Source organism: Ostrinia furnacalis, unplaced genomic scaffold, assembly GCF_004193835.3.
Source record: "Ostrinia furnacalis isolate ACB-3 unplaced genomic scaffold, ASM419383v2 OfSCF1928, whole genome shotgun sequence".
NCBI classification, from domain to species: Eukaryota; Metazoa; Arthropoda; class Insecta; order Lepidoptera; family Crambidae; genus Ostrinia; species Ostrinia furnacalis.
Window position 1 is genome coordinate 217,476 of NW_021132167.1, and position 25,404 is coordinate 242,879.

The window sequence follows — 25,404 nt, forward strand, 5'->3', positions numbered from 1 at the left end:
ATGGCAGGTACAATGCAACACAACCTCTAACGTATCTGCAGAATACCAGTGGCCGTAACGTGCTCCCGAGTATGTATGGCCTTATACTGAGCAGTGACCAATTTGGTACAAATAATTATTTTTTTGTTCTTTATATTTATTTGTATTGTTATATCTTTGATACCAAATAAATATTTTTTCTTTCTTTCTTTCTTTCTTTCTTTCTTTCTTTCTTTCCAACGAGATGTAGCAATAATATAGCTACGCGAGGTCTCTGGTAACAGTTGAAAGAGAACAACCGATGACCGACGGTAGATGATAACAAAACGTAGGTAATAGAATTCCGAATATTGATTCAAATACACAGCAGACCAATATTGGAATTCTGTGAACCTAAACGTCCGCAAACTAGTTGTAGCCTTGTTATCTTCGGCAAATTGTTTGAGGCTGAACTTTTGCAGGCACTACGAGCATTCAACGGGCGGAATGTGCAGAATATGTCGCAGCATAATGCTGAAGTCGCTAACAATGCAACGCCGCTACAATGGCCGCTGGCGGAGTTGCCTGTCCCACGAACAATGTTGTGGTGCCAAGTGCCGTACGCGATACTTGTTCTACGCAATCTAGAGGCGATAGCCTATGAGCCTAGCTATTTCTGGCTGGCCTCTGGTGATTTTAACTACGAGTAGGTATCTATCAAACCAGACTCTCACTTTAACTTGAATCTTTATCTTCGGAATCGAGTGTATCCCAGTTGATGAGTTAACATCAGGAGAGTCAGATTACCAGTGGGTGCATCGGAGGCACGGCTTCCTCACCTATCGTCTGGTGCAGGTGCTAACTGGACACGGATGCTTCGGTTGGTACCTGCATCTGATCGGTAGAGAGCCGAGCCCTGAATGTCACGAGTGCGGCGCTGCGGAAGATACGGCTCAGCACACCCTTGAGGTGTGCCCAGCATGGGTCCAGCAGCGCCGGGCTCTGACTGCGGTGACTGGTCCGGACCTCGCGCTCCCCAGCGTCGTGGTTGCGATGCTCCTGGGCGAGAGCGCGTGGAACGCCATGGTCTCCTTCTGCGAAGAGGTGATGTTGCAGAAGGAGACCGCGGAACGGGCTAGGGAAGTAGATCCCGAAGCCCACGCGCTCCGGCGCAGATGGCCGGGGGGAAGAAGGAGGAGATTCGCTCGCCTCCTTCCGCCTCCCTAGGTAAGACCAGTGGGTGTTAGGCCGGGGGGCCCATCACCCACATTGCACGGTCCCACCCTGTCTGGGGGGGTCTGCCAGTGTACCGGCAGACCCCCTCTTTAGCGCGGGAGGCCCGGCAAAGGCTGGGCCATGCGTCGGCACGGCGTGGTCTGAATCTGTAGGACCCCACGTCGTGCCAGTAAAACGCAGAGGGTGCACCGCAGGTTTTTAGTGGGTATACTTGTCGGGTGACAGCCGCTATTGCTGCCACCCGACAAGGGAGTCCCACATAACCCGTCGCTTCCCCCGAGGCGGCGGGTATACGCAAAGTATTTTCCTGCGCAAAAAAAAAGGAGAGTCAGATTAAGCCTTTAGATAACAAAAAAAATCCAAAGAGAAGAAAAGTTATCACTTGATTAAAATAATACAAAAACTATCGACTGCGTAGTAACCTTAGTTCTACAACAGCAAAAAATAAACTCTTGCTCTATCGAGTTGAAAAGTTCTAAGTACCACGTTATTAGTGGGTTTGGTTTCCAGTCGAGCAATTAGGAAAATAAAGATAACCCCGGCAAAGAAGTATTCTGGTACGAGAACGAGAGCGCAGTATATTTATTTACCCGAAATTACTGTGGATGCATTCCCCTCCACATTCGAAGCCAGCGAACTTTATTCACCTACACAGCTCAGGTTTTCTGTCGCACAACTTTGTGGATTTCGTGATTAGATGTGCGCCAGAGTAATTTGAGTATCTCGCTTTTCGAATAAACATTTATAAAGGAAAATTCAAATTCCGAGGGTTTAGAAGGACTCGGATTAATTGAAGTAAATAATGGTTTTTGGGGATACAAAATTTTCAGCAGCTCAATTTTCAGAAAGGTATACCTACTTTCATAATTTTGCAAGTATTACCAGTATTACGCCGTATTGTTTACTTTCTGTAAGGCTTGTATGCGATAACTGTATTGTTATTTGATTTTTTTTTTATAATCCAATAAAATATTTTTGTCAAATAACTACAATCTAAGCTACGCCTACTGATATGATACTATTAAGCTAGCTAGATGCTGCACCTCATTATCGCAGAGCACTTCTGATGCTAGAAAACCTTTGTCCTCACTCTTTTATAGCTCTATTTTACCTGCGGAAAAATGGCTTTGTGCCAATATTTTCTCAACGATATTTTCTGAAAAAAAATAACCGCGGTACCGTCTGTATTGGTATATCGGGAAGTCATGTCAGTCAACTTGAAAAAATCCAGTAGTGAGCAACAAAGCCGTAGTGGCGAACAAACCAAAAGCCCAACAAATAGTGACAGTGAAGTCATCAAAATTTAAATGGATGGCGACACAAAACGAAGGTATTGGACACAACGAACCGTGATCCTCGCGAGCCGGGATTGCGTTTTCGAATATATGTTTTGCTTTTGGGACTTCCAGTTTGTTAATTTTTTATTGGTGTACGTTTTTGCAAAACTTCACGAACAGGTTTTCAGCTTAAGCTTTGATACGATTATATAATCCCCGCTTTATGCTGAGAGAACTCTACACTGCGTTGCATATTAGGTAATTAGACAAAGACGGCCTATTTCCAAATAAGTCTAACTAGCTGGGCTCGTTAGTTTTTTCCAAATGTATTTTAACACTATGAACACTTCATTACAAATTATTTGTACCTAGAAACTTTTTTATAAGCGTGTTAATTACATAACGGTTCTATAACGTTTCACTTTCATGACATAGTTTTGGCAGTATATGGGAAGCATGGAAAGGAGTGGTTGGCACGTCCTTGCTCTATTTTGGATAGCGTTATGCAATAGAAACTCTGTGCTTTTTATTTGGCAACATCCTTCATAAATAATACTCGCTTTCTTTCAAGAATAGCACTCATTATTTTGGATAACAAAACTAATTCATGGCGGCCGTGACAAATGGTACATTAGTGCCACTTTGCGCATTAGTGTCCCCGTTACTGTCACAGCGTCGCCGTGTCTTCTCATTAATTCGGGGAGTAGTTAATTTGCCGCTAACTCTGGTTAGTTGAGCCAAAGTTGTTAAAAGTGTTTGAGTGAGCAGAGCTCAAAGTCTTATCGAATCTTCAGATTAAACGCTTTAGAGATACGGTTTAAGCTATGTCACTGAAGTTTTAGATCTCTAAATGTAAATTCGAAACAAAACTGCTGCCTAGCTTGGTGATTTGCGTACCAGAATATAGCCACCAGCGGTTGTTGGGTCCATTCACGCCCAGATATAAAATAGGTACCATGTTTTTATCCTTAGAGATACTCTGAAGTGTTTATTACTCTTATGCATTCTTTAGGAATTCCGACACATTCTGAGACTTAAAACTTATTACTTTCTCAACTTTTCACTGTCTTATAAAAACGAGTGACTCCAAGTTTAGTAATTAATATCCGTAAAAAGTGTCCAAAGAATTATAATTTCCCAAATAAGTTCAAAACAGGTGTTTTAATAGGACAAACGGCTGAAAATTATAAATTATTCACGGCGATGAATTCCAAACATTTCGAGATAGTAACACTAATTACGTTAGAAGGTGATCTAAGGGGTTCCCAAATTATTCATTAAGGCTTGGTATTTCTGCTAAAGTAGGTATTTCGCGCTGTCAAAATCTGCGCGCGCAATACTTCGCCGAAGACAGCGCGCCAAAGAGCTCTCGCGGCTACACAGTATAGAAATACGCAGTTGGTTAGGTTAGGTTGACTTCCTTCCGTTCAAGCGTCACACTCACAGCACTTTCTAATACAAATCATATCCAAATGATACAAATTAAAACAACTTGCAAAATTTGAAAATTATAAATAACTTGAAAAAATCGAACTGCCTAAGGCGGGAATTGAACTTTTTCAAGTTATTTATAATTTTCAAATTAGTTTGAGATGCGACTCTTAACGCTAAAAAAATTTAATAACTTTCAAAATTTTTGGGAATATATTTTAGAATCGAATAAATATAGAATATAACTGCCAAAGTAAACACGGTTCAAAGAGGCGTGGCGTCACCCGACCTTCCGGAAGTTCCGCGCCGGCTAAAAGAATTTCAAGATTACGTCACCTGACCTATCGGTAGATCCTCGGGAGCTTGAGCGATTGGAAAAACATTTTATGATCAGTTACTCGTAGTAGCGATTATTTAGAGCTTGGATAATAAATTATAGTTGTTGCAATTCATAAAGCTTTGCATGTGATTAATTACATTAATCAGTAGGCCTAAGATGCGCGCATCGACAATGACATGATATGATAAGACAATTTTCGATCACGTAGATAATTTTATCATTTTCCCTAACATGGGACCATCGATAGAAAAGTCTATCGACNTCTACACTAGTCTACACTCCTATAAGTCCCTTAGACAGGTATAGGTGTAATTAATTGCAATAATACAGCTTATACATCACGAGTGAACTGTACTAATGCTTTAAGTACACATTGGAACTAAATGTGAACTCTTAAATGGAGTAAAATGTTACTTGGGTTAGATACTAAGGTTGGTATGCTTGCACCATCTCACTTTGCAAAAGCAAAATGCAAAATGCCTGTCTTAAATTAATTTAATTGAAGACAGGCATTTTGCTTTACAAGCTGTATCGACACGTATCGTGTATCGTTTTGGGTTATCTTCCAGAGGTTTCTAGTTCATGTTTTTCAATAAGGAAGGTTCATTTATAAGACAGTAACTTTAAGAAGGATCTCAAAAAATATCTGACTTTAGGATTGAGTCTTTTACAGAGTGAAAACTATCATATCGTTCTTATTCAAATTTTTTTTTTCATTTTTTTTTATCCACAACGAGGAAGCTCTTGGCCTGTATCTCACCTGATGGTAAGTGACGATCAGGCCGAAGATGGAAGCGAGCTTTCCCGGAATTTTAATTCATTTGTCATCAAAAAATAAAACTATTTATATTCCCTTGTAAAATAAAATAAAATAAATAAATAAATAAAATAGTTTTAATTCCAATACTTTACTAAATATCTAATCATAATCTTTCAAATTTTTACTTATTAATACAACACACTTTAACGTTTATTTTCAATTATATCACATATGAACACGTAACAAGATAAAATCCCTTTTGAATCGCTGAACTCAATCTCGTACGCGTATCTGAAAAAAAAACATGATTTATAGGACTAGCACATTTTAACTCAGTCAATGTCTTTTTTGAGTAGTTTTTTTAAGTTTTTTGTTAGAAAGAAAGAAATCCCATCAAAAACAATACTTGTCAAAAAAACCAAGTCTCGCAACTCAGTTGTTCTAGATACGGTAAAAAGTTGTGAGATCCATGTAATACCAAGTCCAGGCCAGGAAATCTTTAACATTTTNTATACGCAATCTTTGATATGTATCGCCCAAATATAAGCTTTCCTAATCTTTTGGCTATGTCGTCTTTATACTTCAGTATTTTACCCATCATCATCAACATCATTTCAGCCACAAGACGTCCATGGCTGAATATAGGCCTCCCCCAATGATTAATAATTTCCACATCGCCCGGTTGGTAGCGACCTGCGTCCAGCGCCTTCCTGCCTCCATGAGGTCGTGGGTCGTCCACCATTTACCAATCGCTGACTGAAAAAGGAATTTGTCACAGAGTATGTCAAACTGAGATATAAGAATTCAGAATCAGAAGGATCTACTTGACCGCAATAAAAGGCAAGCAGTAAAAATTGGATAAACCCAGGGTTAAGGATGATGCTTAAGACCCGTATAATTAATCGGAAGTACCTACGGAACTAGGACTCTGCATTAACTTTTAAAAGGTTCCGTTTAGATATGTATACGATACGATACGATACGATAGTGCTCACCCAGCCAGGACGAGGCCTGCTCCGGTCAAACCGGCATACCAGGAGGCACGATTTTAAGGAAAGACACGCTCTGGGATGGGAGAGGACGGCCGACTAGCCGCTGCGTCTTTAAACCGCAACCGGTCGACCACAACCAAGTAGATATGCATCCTGAGCCTGGTCTAGGAAAATAGGTAAAGACGGGTTATCGTTGATAAGACTGAGCGTTGATGCGATGAGATGGGCGGTTCTGGCCTTTGATGAGATGGTTTTGGTTGTTCTTGGTTCATGTACTGCTGCTAGACTAGCCTCGTTGTTCTCTTGATATCTGCGGTACTACGTATTTGTCGTCTCTGTATCTTCCAGATTAAATATTTCTTCTACTTCTTTTCTTAATGTCGTTGGAAGGACTAAACGCGTGGTGCGATGAGATGGGCGGTCTAGCGTTCGTCCGTTTAGATATGTATACAGAACAAAATTGTGTGTAAATGTTGGACCAAGATACATTTTTTTGTCAAAAACTACGTATTTTAAGCACAAACTTGATATTTAGTCAAAATTACCACGAATTAATTAGAACTTTTAGGTTCAAAGTTAATTTTAGGGTATGACGACGATAATGATATCGTTTACTAAAAGGATATGTTTAAAAAATACAATTAATTAAGCAAGTGTTCACGAAATTTTTATAAAATAACCAATTAATTATAATTATACAAGAAATATCGTCAACAGTATAAAATTAAGTAGGTCTTTCGCAGTTTTTTTTATTAATTTTATCGATAACAATATGCCCATTGTTCAATTTACACAATAACTTATTCTTTAATTAACGAACATAGTAACAATTCACTTCTCAGCACCAGCCCATATTTGTCCCGATGTGGTGGTAGAGCAAGGTATATTTGGGACGTGTATAAGCGCCCTGGAACGGGCCTATGTACTGAACAAACTATTTGATTTGATTTGACTGGCATCTTATGTCCTTATAAATTGTGCTACTTTGCAACATAAATATATGGTCTGATGTGCTTTTGTTTGTATCTGCAAGATAAAATTATTTTGTACCCAACTTTTCAATTATTTTGTCTCTGGCCTCCGTGTGTTACGTCAATAAGACAGAAAATAAAAGATACTACAGCTGTTTTTTCCTTGAAACAGGCAGTATAATATTATGTATATCCATCTGTACAAATATTCATATAAAGTTATTCTTGCCGAACAATAACCCCGTTGATCAATTATTATGGAACAATCAATAACTTATGATAACGATTTTAAGAGATTTAGCGCAGTGGCTGAGACATCCAGTTTGCCTTGAGTAGCGGGTTTGATGCCTGCACAATAGAAATATTAACGTTTCAGCCAAACTGCTGGACAAAGGCCTCCCCCAAGGATTTCCATAATGACATCCAAGTGCTTCCCGCGACCTTCACCAGATCGTCAGGAGCATAGGTGCATTTGAAATTGTATTAATAACTTAGTACGGTACTATTCCCACCTCTCGTTCCCACCGCTGCAACTCCTGTGTAGCCAGGATCTACAGCTTGACCGCCATAAAAACCCAATTAAGGTCAAGTTTGTCCCGGGGGAAAGTTAAACTGTCATTGGAACGCAACTAAATTAATCAGAAGAACATAGGAGGAGCTCGAAGTTAAGGTTCGACTTAAGGTTCGGACAAACCAACGCGATCACAGCGCGATCAGCCGGCGTGCAGCGATGGCGATCAATGCATTTAGGTCTGGTCGCCATCGCTGCACGCCGGCTGATCGCGCTGTGATCGCGTTGGTTTGTCCGAACCCTTATAACTTAGTAAAGTAAAAGTATGAGTACACCATAACTTACCCAAGTCCTAATTGTAGAAAATATCTAGGTACTTTCAAATACGTATTGGGAATTCTAAGGTATACATTCTACGCAATATACCTTCCGATTTTCCTACTACGCGCTCTAAAGTGAGGTTATGTTACCCTTATCAGTAATTTGAGTCAGACAGTCCGATTCGGAGTATGAATAAAGACACAATGCAGAAAAAGACAGTATCCTTAATAAGTCCTAATAATATGGCAGCAACTGTAATTTTAAAGTCAAAAGTTCGCAAAACAAAATAATTATGTTTTCCGTTTCTTCTGTGCTACTGAAAATGAGTTTTTTAAGTGTATGATGTTCCATTGTTTTTCGGTAAAAAGTATTACCAGGCCTGTTCATCTCCGCGAGTTTACATCGAAAACAAAACACGCACGATGGCCCACCTACAGGATACTATTCGACAAGGCCTCACATACGAGCGAACATTGACTCACGCACGCGTATTCTTGTGAATGATGGAAGGAAATAAAGAAAATGGTGTACTAAATACTGTGCAGTATTTAACTGCCTAAATAATAATAAAAACACAAAATGTACTTTTTTAAGTTGCCTCAAGACACTGAGAGGTAAATAAGTAGTTAATATTATTCATGATAATTCATGCTAAATCATGTATTTCCTCCGCCATTTTCCGCAGTTTGGCACCTCACGTCACATCATTTTACCGAAGTCAGCCCTATAGCTTCGGCGCAGTGCCGATCACTGACGTTTGTCAACAAAATGGTGCTTGACTCTTGAGACAGGCTAAATTACACCATATTGTTAATGACATTGAGCATACATTTTTTTAAATACCTTCGCGAAGTAAAACTTCTGTACGTAGTACTTATTATTATTCTGTGGTATTTCAAGGTACACATCTAATTAGTTGATTAGGTTTGCATTACGTAAAACATTTCCACACGTTTCATAAAATATCTTTTCAGATTTAAACTTGGTTGTCCAACTATTGCATTTAATTCTACTTTAGTTTGCCATTCCTATCCTATCCTACCGTCTCGTAGAGACCAGATCTTAGTTGCTCGTTTCTACAGGCTGACTTTGAAATCGTTGGCATCCTTTTAAAATAAGACTACTCATGATACATTCCCCAAATATGAGACAAATCCAATGAGTTAAAATGTTAATAGGTATTTAAATTCTTTTACAGGCGACATCAATATTTCTATGTAATAAGCGTTATGTTGCAACAAAAAATGTATGGGCTGATGTGCTGTTGACTGTACAATAGTTTAAAACTCTTTATAAGAGCACACTAATACAAATACATAGTAAAATAATGACATTGGATTTGTCTCACATTTTGGGGAATGCACTATGTATCATGAGTAGAGTCTTATATTAAAAGGATGCCAACGTCAATTTCAAAGTCACCCTGTATGTTTTTTATGTGGCATTTTATTTCCCACGAGACTTTGCCCTATGCGGTCCTACTGTTTAATGCTTAGATGTGCTACAAATGCCTTGAGCACGAATCTTTTCAGATAAAGGTCGTTCAGTCCGCTTGTCTGTCAGTCAGTACACGGCCCGCGTTCAAGCCGCTTAGTGTAATTGCATTTATAGTTATTTTAATTTATTTTTAATTATTTTGTGTTAGTTTAGGAGATAATTTAGGTGAGTGTTTATTTTGGTATTATTAGCGATTTTTAAGAGTTCAGTTTTAGTTTTTTTTTTTCTCAATTGTTGAAGCAATTATGGTTATGACAATTTTTATTCTATATTTGTCATTACTGGGTTGGATGTTCTCGTAGATTACAAAGCCGGTAGTCGCGGGTTCGATTTAGCAAGGTTCTCTAGGTAATCTACAATGGCTGAAAAAAGTACTTGATAGAGTAAACAGTATTATGTCGAAAATAAGAAGCCTACACAAATTAATTAAACGAATTCAACTCTATTGCATGAGTTTATAAGGGAGAGTCCGCTAATTTGGACCAGTTTTTTTCAATCCCATTTTACACATAGTTTTCTTTTGTTTTTGCTAATGTCCATGGTATATAATAAAAGATACATTATTCAACTTACTATTTCATAAGTATTAATTAACATGATTGTTGTATATTTAGCACAAATCAACAAAGTACGAGTTCAGAGCTTCGGTCCAATTTAGCCAACCGGTTTGATAATTTGTACCACAGGGTTACTAAATTGGATTTCAATAAATTTCAAGCCTATAAAAAAACTATGGCAAAATATTATACGATACATTTTTAACAAATTAGGAAACGAAAAGGAACAGTAGTTAATAACATAGACAATCGATATTGTTTTACACGTTATCACGATTTTGAGTATAAGTTTTGTAATTCCAATTATCGTAACGCATACTTGTACCTAATCTACTTTGCCAGTCTTTTGCTTTCATTTATTGTTAGTCAAACATAACTACGCTATTATAATTGCAAAATATGATTTACTAAAAAAAATTTCAAAATCCTTTGGTAAAGTTCCATACAACTTGATGTGGTACAATTTAGCCGACTAGGTGATAGTGCTTTTAAAAAATCGGTTTAAAATATAGCTTATAAATACCGAAAAATGTTTCAAATAATTGTAATCCACACTAATTTACGCTTCTAAATAATATATTAGAAACACCCTGTGATTAAATTTAACAAAATTACAAACTAAACATGTATTGTCAAAAGTTACTTGAAAACAATGAAAAAATACTTTTCAAAATAAAACACACGTGTTAATTGTCACGGCAAAAACCACATGGCCGATATTAATTGATTTTAGTTGTGTAACGCTGAGTGTTGCAATTACAGACATTCAATAAATACTTTACGAAATATGAGGGTGGTACAATTTACCCGGCGGTACAATATACCGAACTCTCCCCTACATATTTAAAGTAGCTAGAAAAGTAACCTATGCCTTATTTTTAAAAGCGACTCTATACGCTAAGAAATTTTTTAATAACCTATGCCTTTATTCCCTACCTCTATTTGTGAAATCAAGGAATTAATGCAAGCAAATGATTTTTGATTTTTTTACAGTGTAATTACTTTATATCTTCTTTTTTATCAATGCTGAAGACTTTAAATGAGAGCCATGCAAGACCGCCATGACAAATTAAATGAAATAAGTGACCAATTGTGTTTGAAACAATTGTCTACGTAATTTTATATTTTCACGCCATGTTTTCCTTTACATAGAAGTTGAATCCTTGAAATAAACAGATTTTCATAGTAAACATAACATGCTCATCTTCCTCTCATGTATAATTTTATAATTTTAATCAACTGGCAATATATTTAATAACTAGCTGTGCCCGCGACTTCATACGCATGAATAGTTTGAATGATATCTCCCGTTTTTGCAACATTTTTCTTTACTGCTTCGCCCTCATTGACTGTAGGATGATGTTCATCAAATCATCTTCTACTTAGTCATCATCATCATCATCATCTCAGCCATAGGACGTTCACTGCTTAACATAGGCATTTATAACTGAAGAATAAAATGCAGTTTTTACATGTTTTGTTTTACACGTATTCGTCATCGTCACCATCGCCATCGCAGCCACAGGACGTCCACTGCTGAACATAGGCCTCCCCCAATGCTTTCCATGTTGCCCGGCTGGTAGCGGCCTGCGTCCAGCGCCTTCATGCTACTTTTATAATGTTATCAGTCCACCTTGTGAGTGGACGTCCCACACTGCGTTTACTTAGTAATTGATAGAAAAATATTACGGCATAAGCACCGATGATTTCACAGTTATTAATAACAGATTAAGTTTAGATAGTAACTGAAAGTAAATAAAGATTGTGCACGGTCTTTTGCAATTTGCATTAAAATTGCATTGAACCAGTTGTAACGAGTGTCAACATCCGTATTATTGAAATGAACCAACAACAAATTGTGTAATCGACTGTCAGTCAAGTCATAATTTAACAACTAAAAAAACTTCAACCTGTCTGTCAAGTCATAATTCAAGACAACAAAAAAAACTTAACTTTTACCTTTGTCTGGTTTGCGGTTCGCATTTCCTTCTTTCAATCGTTAAAACGTGTCAAACTAACTCCAGCATAAAACGTATCTGACTGCAGCATAAATAGTAAGCAGTCATGAATGTCTGACATGGCTCAATCGGACCTGTAGCCTATCTGAAGTACGTAATATTAATCATCATCATCATTTCAGCCACAGGACGTCCACTGCTGAACATAGGCGTCCCCAATGATTTCCACATCGCCCGGTTGGTAGCGGCCTGCATCCAACACCTTCCTGCTACCAGTTTATTCGTGTATTTTCCAGACTGATTGAGATAGGGACAATATTATTTGATCCTCTAAAAACTAATTGATCTTTTTTGTATGTGCACTTTTAAAAATAAATGATGTTTTTTATTATATTTTATCTTTATATTAATTATTGGGTCTATATTAGTTGATCTACGAATAAATTATGAATGATCTTCATTTAAGGTAACATATTATTTATGTTTAACATACTCTTTTAATATTTGGTAAACAAAAATAATATTTGATCCTCTTTTTTAGTTAATGATCTTTAATTTTGTTAATTTGATGATTTTTATATCAAGTTTGCCTTTTAATATTGATCACCTAATAAATACATTTCGATCTAAGTACCTATAACTTAACTTTAAAATATATTTGATCTAACTAAAAATATTATTGGTTAATATTTTTAATTAAAAAATATCTTTTAATTTACGTGGTACTTTGTGGTTGAGTGACAATCGTCCGTCATTGGTCGTTTACTGAGTTGGCCAAGGGCTTAGCGGCCAATAAGCAAGCAGAATGGTACATTGCCATGTTTGTTTAAATTACAAGCTTTGCTTAGTTTGGTTGGGATAATTTCTTACTTCTGGCATCCCTGAATCCGACATCATAATTTTTACCTCTTTATTTTTTTTCAAATCGCAAGGTAGATTTTCTCTTAGTATACCGATAACGACCGTGATCACTGATCAGTGACCATAGAGTCATCTGTCAACGGGTCGATTAGACCCGATAAAAGCACTAAACGATATTTTTTTACTTTTAGTGCGACATCGGGTCGCACAGTATGTTATGAGACTGTATAATCGGACATTCTCATTTATTTGATGAAACGTATAGAGCTCAGTTATACAAACATGATAGTAAAACTCCCGTTTGAAAATTCCAAGTAGTTTTCGCGGTATAAAAATTCAAAGTTACCTATTTTTTTACTTCAAAATTATGCAAAAATATTCTCACTCGTTAACTAATAACATTTAAAACAGAATTGTTATAATACTTCATAGAGCTCTTAAAACTACACGTAATAATCGTATTAAGTGCTTCGTAAACGCATTCAATTAATTAGGAAAAATGATTTTAGTGATTTTTGTTTTTATTTTTTTTCTCAATTATACCTTAATATATGCAAACATTTTTAATTGCAAGATATAGTCTGATATTTAATCTAATTGTATAAAAAAAATCAGCCTTAAATTCCGTGATATATTTGAGGAAAATCAAATTGAAAATATGCGAAATATAGAATTGTAAATTTACCATCACTTTTGAACCTTCAACACTATGCACATAACAGGCGGGATTTGAAACTTTTTAGACATGAATTATTCCTTCCAAAATTGTCGACCCTAGACGCGTAAAAATTTTATTAAGACGTTTTATGTTTTTTCTCAAATATATCACGGAGCTTAAAGCTGATTTTATTAATACAATTAGATTAAATATCAGACTATATCTTGCAATTAAAAATGTTTGCATATATTAAGGTATAATTGAGAAAAAAAATAAAAACAAAAATCACTAAAATCATTTTTCCTGATTAACTGAATGCGTTCACGAAGCACTTAATACGCTTATTACGTGTAGTTTTAAGAGCTCTATGAAGTATTATAACAATTCTGAATTAAATGTTATTAGTTAACGAGTGAGAATATTTTTGCATAATTTTGAAGTAAAAAAATAGGTAACTTTGAATTTTTATACCGCGAAAACTACGTGGAATTTTCAAACGGGAGTTTTACTATCATGTTTGTATAACTGAGCTCTATACGTTTCATCAAATCAATGAGAATGTCCGATTATACAGTCCCATAACACACTGTGGGTCGTAAAGACCTGATAAGTTTTTTTTCCAAATTATTACTATGTTTGACGAAACAATTGCAAAATAATATTTATCTTCGTACTACTGAAAAGACCGAATATATCCATCCCGCACCAACGCATCCAGCACCTAAGGTCAATTCGACCCGATAACGCAGGGTGAACCTTAACTTACTTAACAGTATGCTTTTTTAATAAAAAATAAATCTTTGAACATCAATTGCCTTTAAATAGTTTCCATCCTTTGACTACAACTTAATAAAAATAAGTACCATAACATAATTATTTTGAAGATTAATTGATATAGACAAAAAAAAATTTATACAAATTGAATTATTTAAAAAAGTATCACAATATTGAATATTTGGTGCTCATTTCTCTTATTTTTGAGGACCAACAAGTAACAATCAGATATAATTTTTACATCTCAAAAATGTTTTGCGTAGTTCAAAAGAGGTTAAAATATCGATCGATTTCATTTATTTTGTATCTCAAAGAAAGAGGATCAATCATTAAAATTGATGACCATTTAGATTTTTTTATTTGCCATTTTTGCTAATTTAAAAAGATCATTTAAATACATGCCATTGAGATACCTGTAACCAATTAAGGATTTATAAAGCGTGTCCCTTCTGAGATCCAGATCAAATCTCAGAAGGGACACGCTTTATAAATCCAGGTCCAGTTTGTCCAACTCTCAAACCACTAGGCCAACCGGACTATACTGTCCGCCATAATAAACCTTATTCGCGATTTTAAACGACAAATAATATGGCCTTATCGTGAAAAATCGACAAAATACCTCGATAATGTTTATCGTAGCGCTCATCCTAGGCCTACAGGCCGTTGTTCGTTCGTTCGTTTCAGCCAAATGACGTCCACTGCTGGACAAAGGCCTTCCCCAAGGATTTCCATACCGACCGGTCTGCGCTGCCCGCATCCAGGTACTTCCCACGACCTCCAAATCGTCGGTCCACCTAGTAGGTGTAGTGCAGGCCGTTATACTTCGTAATAAAGCCTGACAAGGTCGCCGTAATTTGTCTGTTTGTACCGCGATTACCGAGTTGTAAAAACACGTCAATTCTTTCAAGAAGTCTTCGCTCCGTTGCTTCTTGGACCTTGGTTTTTCATTTCCCATCAGTGATAAGGATTGTGCCACGTTGATTTAGTTCCGCTTTGATGATAAGAATTTGTTTCGTACAAGTAAAAATGAATTAGAAAATGTTGTAGATGTTGACGCACCCGCTCGGTCTATTTTATTTATTACTAGCTTTTGCCCGTGTCTTCACCCGTGAAATTTCGTTTGTCACAGATCGTCTAAATTGTAGCCTATATGTTATTCTGGGTTATAAACAATAATACTGTAAAGTTTCATCGAATTCCGTTCAGTAGTTTTTGCGTGAAAGAGTAACAAACCAGACATCCAAACTTTCGCATTTATAATATTAGTAAGTAGTAAGGGTTTTAGGTAACCATTTAAAAGACCCCCATAAAGCGACTATAAGCTATAGCTACGCTAAGGGTGGATTCATTGATGTATTGTAAATCACTAATGAACCAACGACAAAAAGGTAAAAAGTTAACTAAATTCCCTAAATTCAAAAACATATTGCAGTTCCTGCTTTTGTAGAACACTCCGTTAATTACAAATAAGTTTTAATAGCAATATCAATTTCAAACTTAATCATCAACCGCAAATACCACAGATCATAAAAACTAAACAAATACGTACACCATTTTTAGGTCAATAGTGCTCTAATAACTTGCTCAATACAAACATATTAGTTAAATTGGAATGCTTTTAATTTAGCCTTCATTTGGGTACAGAAAGTGACACTCTTCCTGAAAACTTAAAGTAGCCAAATGCCCGACTCTGACTTATGTCAGTTTATTTAATTTGGATCTGGGGAATTTGGTTGCGAAAATATTCTGAAATAAAGATTCTCACCGAAACGCCCGCTCGGTCTATTTTATTTATTACTAGCTTTTGCCCGTGTCTTCACCCGTGAAATTTCGTTTGTCACAGATCGTCTAAATTGTAGCCTATATGTTATTCTGGGTTATAAACAATAATACTGTAAAGTTTCATCGAATTCCGTTCAGTAGTTTTTGCGTGAAAGAGTAACAAACCAGACATCCAAACTTTCGCATTTATAATATTAGTAAGTAGTAAGGGTTTTAGGTAACCATTTAAAAGACCCCCATAAAGCGACTATAAGCTATAGCTACGCTAAGGGTGGATTCATTGATGTATTGTAAATCACTAATGAACCAACGACAAAAAGGTAAAAAGTTAACTAAATTCCCTAAATTCAAAAACATATTGCAGTTCCTGCTTTTGTAGAACACTCCGTTAATTACAAATAAGTTTTAATAGCAATATCAATTTCAAACTTAATCATCAACCGCAAATACCACAGATCATAAAAACTAAACAAATACGTACACCATTTTTAGGTCAATAGTGCTCTAATAACTTGCTCAATACAAACATATTAGTTAAATTGGAATGCTTTTAATTTAGCCTTCATTTGGGTACAGAAAGTGACACTCTTCCTGAAAACTTAAAGTAGCCAAATGCCCGACTCTGACTTATGTCAGTTTATTTAATTTGGATCTGGGGAATTTGGTTGCGAAAATATTCTGAAATAAAGATTCTCACCGAAACGATCAGACTCTACTTTCATCATTTGCGCCGCAAGAGAATCAAACTCTCTACCAATTTATCTCTTCCTGATCTTCAATAAACTGGGTGTCTTTAAGACTCGTGTGAATAGATATTTACTAAGCTTGCTCTATCATAGAACTCATCATCTTACCAACGGAACTATTCCCACCTCTCGTTCCCACCGCTGCAACTCCTGTGTAGCCAGGATCTACAGCTTGACCGCCAATAAACCAAACCAGTGAAGGTCAAGTTTCATCATCATCATCATCATTTCAGCCATAGGACGTCCACTGCTGAACATAGGCCTCCCCCAATGCTTTCCATGTTGATCGATTGGCAGCGGTCTGCGTCCAGCGCTTCCCTGCTACCTTTACGATGTCGTCGGTCCACCTTGTAGGTGGACGTCCCACGCTGCGTTTTCCGGTACGCGGCCTCCATTCCAGAACCTTTCTGCCCTATCGGCCGTCAGTTCTGCGTACTATGTGCCCTGCCCATTGCCACTTCAGCTTGCTAATCCGTCGGGCTATGTCAGCTAGTATAAGGTCAAGTTTGTCCCTGGGAAAAGGTAAACTGTCTTTGGACCCACAACGAAATTAATCAGAAGAACATAGGAGGAGTTCGAAGTTAAGGTTCATCATCTTACCATCAAGTGACATCAAACGACTCAGTCTCAATTTATTTCTTCTTTTTTTAAAAAGGATTGCAATCTGTGTTTCCAAAATGTATTCCGCCGACACCTACATGGCGGGATCTTTAATCAAGTTTTAAAAAGGAAGTTTTAATGGGCGAAACTTGCCAAATGTCAGTTATATCCTAAAACTTTCGACCGTCAATTAACGATTGTGTAATCCAAAAAAACAACTTTTACTTTCCGTAAGTTCCTTCCAAGTTCCTTACGACATTTGTGTTAATTAATAAACTAAATCACTGGCCTCCATTTTAGTTGTTGTTTCTGATAACTTTATCAAACACGAGACTGTCCCGTGCTGGGAACTGGATTTAACTGGATTCCGGGACCATTTACGTCAATGGTGAACTTAGGACCTGCGGTTTTTATGAAATGCCAGGCGCCATCATTTTTTTGAGTTATGCCACTGTTCTTTGCCAAATACCTCCGTTTTCAGGACAATTTCGCGACATCATTTCAGCTAGTCTAGACTCGAAGTTCAAGGGCAATCTTTTTTATTATTTTGGCTTTCATAAGGGCCAAATATTGGTCTAAAAATAAGTAAAGACTTTTCATTTTTATCTTCAAGCATCGAGAGTGGGATCACCACATATCAAAAAGAAAAATATGTATTTTCTTAACTTTTTTCGAAACTTCATCTCTCAATCAATAGTACAGTTGGTTTTTTAAATGAACGATGATTTGTTCGTATCTTTTTTGCGTGAACACTTCTTCTGTCAATAACAGTAAGTTTTTTAACAACTATAATTTGTTCGTAACTTTTTGCCCAAAGTTTTTATGAAATTATCGTTTGTCTGCGATCGCAAAAACGTATCTTTCTTTAATTGTCTGAGGAAGTTCACCAAAACAAGTTTTTTTGTTCAGGTGTTACTGACCGTACCGCTTTGTTATTAATAAAGATTGGTTTTCTTGTTACTTAAATTACTATAAAAACTTTTGAGTGACATCATTAAAAAGTTTAACTGACAGCCTTTTTAACAAAAAAGTTTAATAAACTGACAGGCGTTTTAACAAAATACGTCAGTCAGAGTTTCAAGTCAAACTTATAAGAAAAACTATACAAACAATAAAATCATTGCAAACTTAATATGGGTGTATCCTTAAATAGTTATATTGTGAGTATATTTTTTTAAATAATAATTAACAAAATGTTTATACGTTCATTCGTTCGTTCATTGCAACCAAATGACATCCACTGCTGGACGAAGGCCTCCTCCAAAGATATCAATAGTATTTTCATTCAATTTTTTTTTATCCACAACGAGGAAGCTCTTGGCCTGTATCTCACCTGATGGTAAGTGATGATCAGGCCGAAGGTGGAAGCGAGCTTCACCCGGAATCCTCAACCACGGAGGAACTGGCTATCTTACCTTTAACTACAAATACCTAACTTTTAGCTATGATAGCTAATCTAAGTGCTAAAATATTAATCAAATTCACACATTTAGCATATTAAATAGAGTATTTTGCGTCAAACTATATTAATGAATTGCTTAATGAATTGCATTTAACCTGCAGGGTTCATTTCAAATGCCAGTCATCCGAAAGATGCACTCTGTTGCTTAACCTCTAAAATGTCATGTTAAATGCCAAATATTCGAATTCATCTCTACTAATATTGAAATAACTCTGTGTGTTTGCTAAGTCGGAACTTAATTAACATTATGCTTATTTAAAAAGTTTCAGTAAAATACAAAAAAATGTGAATAGAATAGAACCAGTCCCACTCTTCCCATGGATGTCGTAACAGACTAACGCCCGTTTTCACCATCAAACCCTATTTTTTAAGAGACGCCTATGATAACACTTAACAGGAATTTTATTTTCGTAGGGGTCACTTAAAAATTAGGGATTGATGGTGAAAACAGGCATAACGTTCGTATTCACAAACGATGCTTGCTTAAGTGAAGCAGCAAATCGAATGCACAACGTTGAATAGAGCTCTTTGATTGGTTCTTGTGTCAGCCTGTGCGTCCATACGCACTGTGAGACCTCATAGTAATGTTTGTGAATACCGTACGTATTCACGACAAATTAGGGACAAATTCGAATATTGATTTTTACCACTACATTAAAATTAAATTTGCTTACACGATTTATTGTTAATTTAACTAAATAATATTTTTCGTGACAAACATTTTAAGTTGTTATGTTATTAAATAATATGTTTTCGTTTTCTTTAAATACATAGCTTATTTAAGTATTTACGCACGTGTGTCTTATTTGTAAAATAATTAGACTAAATTATTAAAAGTGCCTACCCAAAGTCATTATTCCACGCGGACGAAGTCGCGGGCAAAGCTAGTCTTGCTATATTTACAACACCAATCGCCCCGGTATGCCCGCAGTATCGGGTGCGGTATGGCGGTATATCACATTCGTTATGCACTTTGTATTACGTCCACATAAAAATGTCTTCATGAATAACAACCTGCTGCAGATAATGTAGAAAAATGCACGGGATATTGCATTGCAGATGTACAATTATTGAAAAGAAGGCTACAAAATAATGAACATGCTTCATTTCGTAGTCTTTAATAGAGCTTATATTATTATTATCTTCAATAGCAACTGCACTCAGGAGGATTTGATGAGTGCTGCTGACAATGCCACCCTCGTGGCGGAGTTTTGGCTGACACTGTGTAACTGTGTAGGTTTGTTGTCGACACGAAAAGAAGAATAGAGTTTATGATTTCGTAGTCTGGAAAGAAGCTCTTTGTTTAGGTACTAATATCATCATTATCTTCATCATAAACGCAGCGTGAGACGTCCACCCACAAGGTGGACCCACGACATCATAAAGGTAGCGGTAAGGCGCAGAACGCAGGCCGCTACCAATCGTTGGGGGGGCCTATGTTCAGCAGTGGACGTCCTATGGGCTGAAATAATGATAATGATGATGAATCGAGTTGACTTAGAACTGCAGAAAAAGTGATTAAAATTGAGCAGGCATTAAAATTGATGTATTTACTTAAGGTAGACTTGTTATTTGTGTGTTATAAAAAAGTCATTTATTCTCTGCTGATGTGTTTTTGAAAAGGTTATTTGTGTGTCAACGATAAGATTTTATTTAAAAAACCAATAAATAAAAATGTTTACTCTTAATCTTAATTGATAACTTAAAGTATGTAATGTAAACACACGAAAACATATTTTTATTGATTGTCAAAGTTTATCAAAAACTTGATAGGTAAATGACTCAAGAAGACATGAGTGATAAAGCCACGTGCCTCTTATCAATGAGTTTTTAAGCTTATTTTATAATTTATGTCAAATCCGCGAGGCAAGGCCTTAAAATAAATAACTTGCTGAAAGTAGTTCGTGTTCTTAGACATAATAAAATTTTACTTCCTATTTATTTAAAATAAGTATAGTTGTTGTGATAAAAATCTGTCAATCTTGCAAAAAATTGACTAACAACTGACTACTTTATGGCACTAAGTACAAGATTAAAATCAATAAACATCGACACCGAACGTTTTAGAAAAATCTATAATCTAAATATACAGGGTGTTAGGTAAATGGGTATATGAGCCGACACAAGCCCATGTTAACATGGGCATATAAATGGTATGGTGAAGTCAGAAATACCCATTTACCTAACACCCTGTATAGTATAACTCAAAGGTGACTGACTGACTGACATAGTGATCTATCAACGCACAGCCCAAACCACTGGACGGATCGTGTTAAAATTTGGCATGCAGGTAGATGTTATGACGCGACGTAGGCATCCGCTAAGAAAGGATTTTACGAAACTCCACCCCTAAGGGGGTAAAACGGGATCCACGAGTACGAAGTCGCGGGCGGCCGCTAGTTAGTACATAGAAGTGCAGACATCGCTCGTCAAGGTAAACTCTGTGGTGTCTTATTTGGTTGGAATAAAGACAATTATCAAATAAACCTCTATAGTGTACAAGAGCTTTAATTTTCTTTTTCGCAGAACAAGGCAGGTATTTGACCGCAATCGCACCTGATGTTAAGTGAGATGCAGTCTGGGATGGTATACAGGGTGTTAGGTAAATGGGTATATGAGCCGACACTAGCCCATGTTAACATCTATACTTATAATAAATCTGTAGAGAGGTCAATTCTGTACATTAAATATATTTTCAAAATAACTATCAGGGGGTGATTAGTGATCGATACTGATACCAAAAATGCAATCAGTTAAATTTTTGTCTGTCTGTCTATCTGTCTGTCTGTCTGTCTGTCTGTCTGTCTGTATGTTCCTTATAGAAACAAAAACTACTCGACGGATTTTAACGAAACTTGGTACAATTATTCTTCATACTCCTGGGCAGGTTATAGGATACTTAGGAATTCCCACGGGAATGGGAATTAGCGGGAAAATCGTTTTGTATGAAAAATCTGAACCGCTTAAGTTAGACGCTTGAAATTCGGCATGTCGGTACCTTAGTAAACTTAAAGCTTAGTTACAACATGATATTGCAAAATTCCCACGGGAACGGGAGTTAGCGGGAAAAAACATTTGTATGAAAAATCTAAACCGCTTAAGTTAGACGCTTGAAATTTGGCATGCAGGTACCTTAGTAAACTTGAAGCTTAGTTACAACAGGATATTGCAAAATTCCCACGGGAACGGGAGTTAGCGGAAAAAAACATTTGTATGAAAAAATCTAAACCGCGTAAGATAGATGAAGGGGGTAAAACGGGATCCACGCGTACGAAGTCGCGGGCGGCCGCTAGTGGTCATATAAATGGTATGGTGAAGTCAGAAAATTGATTTCTTCATTTTAATTATTTTAATTTTCATACAAATCGGATTTTATAAAATTTATTTTGTATGAAAATTAAAAAAATTAAAATGATGATATCAAATTTCTGACTTCACCATACCATTTATATGACCATGTTAACATGGGCTAGTGTCGGCTCATATACCCATTTACCTAACACCCTGTATATCTAGACAATTTTATGCAGCTTACTATTTTATTTATTTTACCAATGGTCCGTGACCCTCACTCGCCATCGGGCACACTGAAAACCAGCGCCGTGGCCTTCGTCACCGTGGGCCACGGCATATGCTGAGTGGAGTCCTGTTGCAGTGGGCATCTTGTTGGTGAATGGGTGGCACTGCTCAGTTTACTCTTGTTTTTATTTTTTCTTCTTCCATTATTATGTGCCACTGTCATGTCTATGTAATTGCCTGTATTTGTGTGATGTCCATTGTAATAAATGTATCTTTCTTTCTTTCTTTCTTTCTATATCAGCCCTGTAAGTTCACTCTGAAAAGGCCCGGATTTTAGGGAAAAACTACAGCAGAATTTTAGAACGCTATTTAGTAGCTTCCTGTTTTATAGTTTATTTACAAAAGAGAACATGCCCAGTTATCTAACGCTTAGCACATATATTCTTCTTAACGTATGTACAGATAGCAAGAGTAAAGTTCACAAATAGATACGTAACCAGGCCATTTCCTACATATACGTACTCATAGATGTATTAAAATAGTTTTAGATAAACTTAATTTAGATCATCATCATTTCAGCCACAGGACGTCCACTGCTGAACATGCCTCCAATGATTTCCACATCGCCCGGTTGGTAGCGGCCTGCATCCAGCGCCTTCCTGCTACCTTTATTATGAGGTCGTCGGTCCTTGTGGGTGGACGTCACATGCTGCTTTTTCCAGTACGTGGCCTTCACTCCAGAACCTTGCTGCCCCATTATATTGGATGTCTTCAATTATTGATAAAAAGTAAACTATATATTTGTTATGTAGGTACAGAACACACAAAAAATACGAATTTCGTCTCTTATATTATACAGTGTGTCCGGGCATGTAGTAATCAAACTTTAAGGGCGTAATCTATGGACAATTTTATCGATGAAAATACTTCAAATTTGGGGCCTGACCCATTTCTCAAAAAATTACATCGATTTCAGTTTTTAATTTTTAGTTTACACCTCTGTTTTAAAAAACAAGTGAAAGCGTGGGTAGCTTAACATTAATAGGCAAATATTTTATATCATGCGATAGCCAATAAAATTATCAATTAGTAGAAGAAGAAAGCAGACACAAGTTTCATACATTTTATGGGAGTAAGAATGGATTTAATTAGAAAAATACATTACTTTTTTCACTTCTTTTTCAGTTATTTTCCAACACAAGAAAAACCAGGTCGTTAAGGTATGTTTTATTTGCATTGTATTTTTAGTATTTAAGCTATTCTACAAAATGAATGTAAATTTATTAGTCTACGTTTATTAGTTTCGACGTAATTGTTAAACAAAGATACCACTTCCCAGCGGTTTCCATAGTAATCGGAATATGTTGTGTGATTCTTTCAGGCAGTGCATTTTCGCATGTCGCGTGCGCTATGGAAACCGCTGGGAAGAGGTAGGGGAGACCTAGGAGAGTTGTGACAGAGGTGAGTTGTGACAAGGACGATTTCTCCTTACTTAAGATAGTTAGAAAGGTGGTATAAACGCTTGTTTGTCGCTTTTAAGACGCTCTTCTTAACTAAGTACCTGCGGGAGGCGCAAGAGGCACGGTTAAGTAAATATGACGTCCGTGTACAAAAAAATGCGAAAAGTAAGTTTTTCTTCAAAATTTTATTTCGATTTATATCATGTTTTAGTATATGTGCACTGTTGTGTTATTTTTTCCCAAGTTGCATGGTTATTCAGGTCTCAAAATGTAGCACTGATCACTTGTGTGCGCATCGTGTTTAGAAAATAAAAATCATTATTCGAACCAAGTCGTCATTTTAAACATCTAGGAGAGTTGTGACAGGCTGTCACAACTCTCCTAGCTTACTGAATTTTTCTGATGGGCCATTCCCACGATGTTTTTAGATGTTTTTTGTATGTTAGTAGGTTCATAATTTGTATAATTGCGTGCTGCTACTTTTTTGATTCAGTATGCCTAATAACTATACATGAAAGCCATATAGAGGAACTGTTTGGTAGATTCGAAATCTAGGACCTGGCTTATAGAGTGATTAGGTTAAAGGGTTAAAGTTACAGTTATAGTAAGTTACTTACAATCTAAACTTGTAAATAAATTAAGTTATTGTAAATTAACTAAAATTGTAAATCTAAATATATTAAGAAGAAAGAGGCTTATCAAGTAAACCCAGAAGGTGAAGCTCCGTCTATGGATTTTACCACCGCGACAATTTTATTTTTACAGGAGAGGAAGAAAATATATCTATAATATTAGCTAAAAAATATTATTAAAAAAAATCCAATGTCGTGGGAGAAAAATGAAAGCTGGAGAAATGTGGCTCAATTTGTGTAACGACGTCCCATAACTATTTGTTTTAATTAGTACTAAAGGATGATTATAGTAAGTTTTTGCTAAAAAATCATATTTCATTGAGTATTAAGGTATTTGTATATCTAATAGATGGAATACAATGCTGTCACAACTCACCTCGGTACCTGTCACAACTTACCTCGGTGCTAGGAGAGTTGTGACAGAGGGAGTGGTCTAAGATTTTGGTGATTTTCTTAGAAACCCTAATACTTTAGTTAACTTTAGTGATTGTTTTGAAAACAGAAGGAACGACGCTACATTAATTTGTATGATTCATAGCTGTGGAATGTTTTTTGAGCGAGATATGGCCCCTAAAGTAAAAATTGTCACAACTCTCCTAGGTCTCCCCTATCTTTGTTCAACAATTACGTCGAAACTAATAGACGTAGACTAATAAATTTACATTCGTTTTGTAGAATAGCTCAAATACTAAAAATACAATGCAAATAAAACATACCTTAACGACCTGGCTTTTCTTGTGTTGGAAAATAACTGAAAAAGAAGTGAAAAAAGTAATGTATTTTTCTAATTAAATCCATCCTTACTCCCATAAAATGCATGAAACTTCTGTCTGCTTTCTTCTTCTACTAATAGATAATTTTATTGGCTATCGCATGATATAAATTATTTGCCTAATAATGTTAAGCTACCCACGCTTTCACTTGTTTTTTTAAAGAAGAGGTGTAAACTAAAAATAAAAACTTAAATCGATGTAATTTTTCGAGAAATGGGTCAGGCCCCAAATTTGAAGTATTTTCATCGATAAAATTGTCCATAGATTACGCCCTTAAAGTTTGATCACTACATGCCCGGACACACTGTATTTGAGGCTCTATTTCTTT

At 36.3% G+C, this 25,404-nt stretch overlaps 2 protein-coding genes across 2 annotated transcripts in view; both read left to right on the top strand.

The window, feature by feature from the left end:
* Positions 1-1,185, top strand: LOC114354159 (uncharacterized). The gene is made up of 2 exons (XM_028306417.1): positions 1-7; positions 734-1,185. Exons 1-2 carry the CDS (start codon positions 1-3, stop codon positions 1,183-1,185), a joined length of 459 nt encoding a protein of 152 aa, XP_028162218.1.
* An 8,146-nt stretch (positions 1,186-9,331) lies between these two features.
* The window catches only part of LOC114354166 (venom acid phosphatase Acph-1), a 33,739-nt gene continuing 17,666 nt past the window's right edge, over positions 9,332-25,404 (top strand). The window contains exon 1 of the mRNA XM_028306424.1: positions 9,332-9,459. The gene's annotated coding sequence lies outside the window, so the exon portion shown is untranslated. The remainder of the gene's footprint in view (positions 9,460-25,404) is intronic.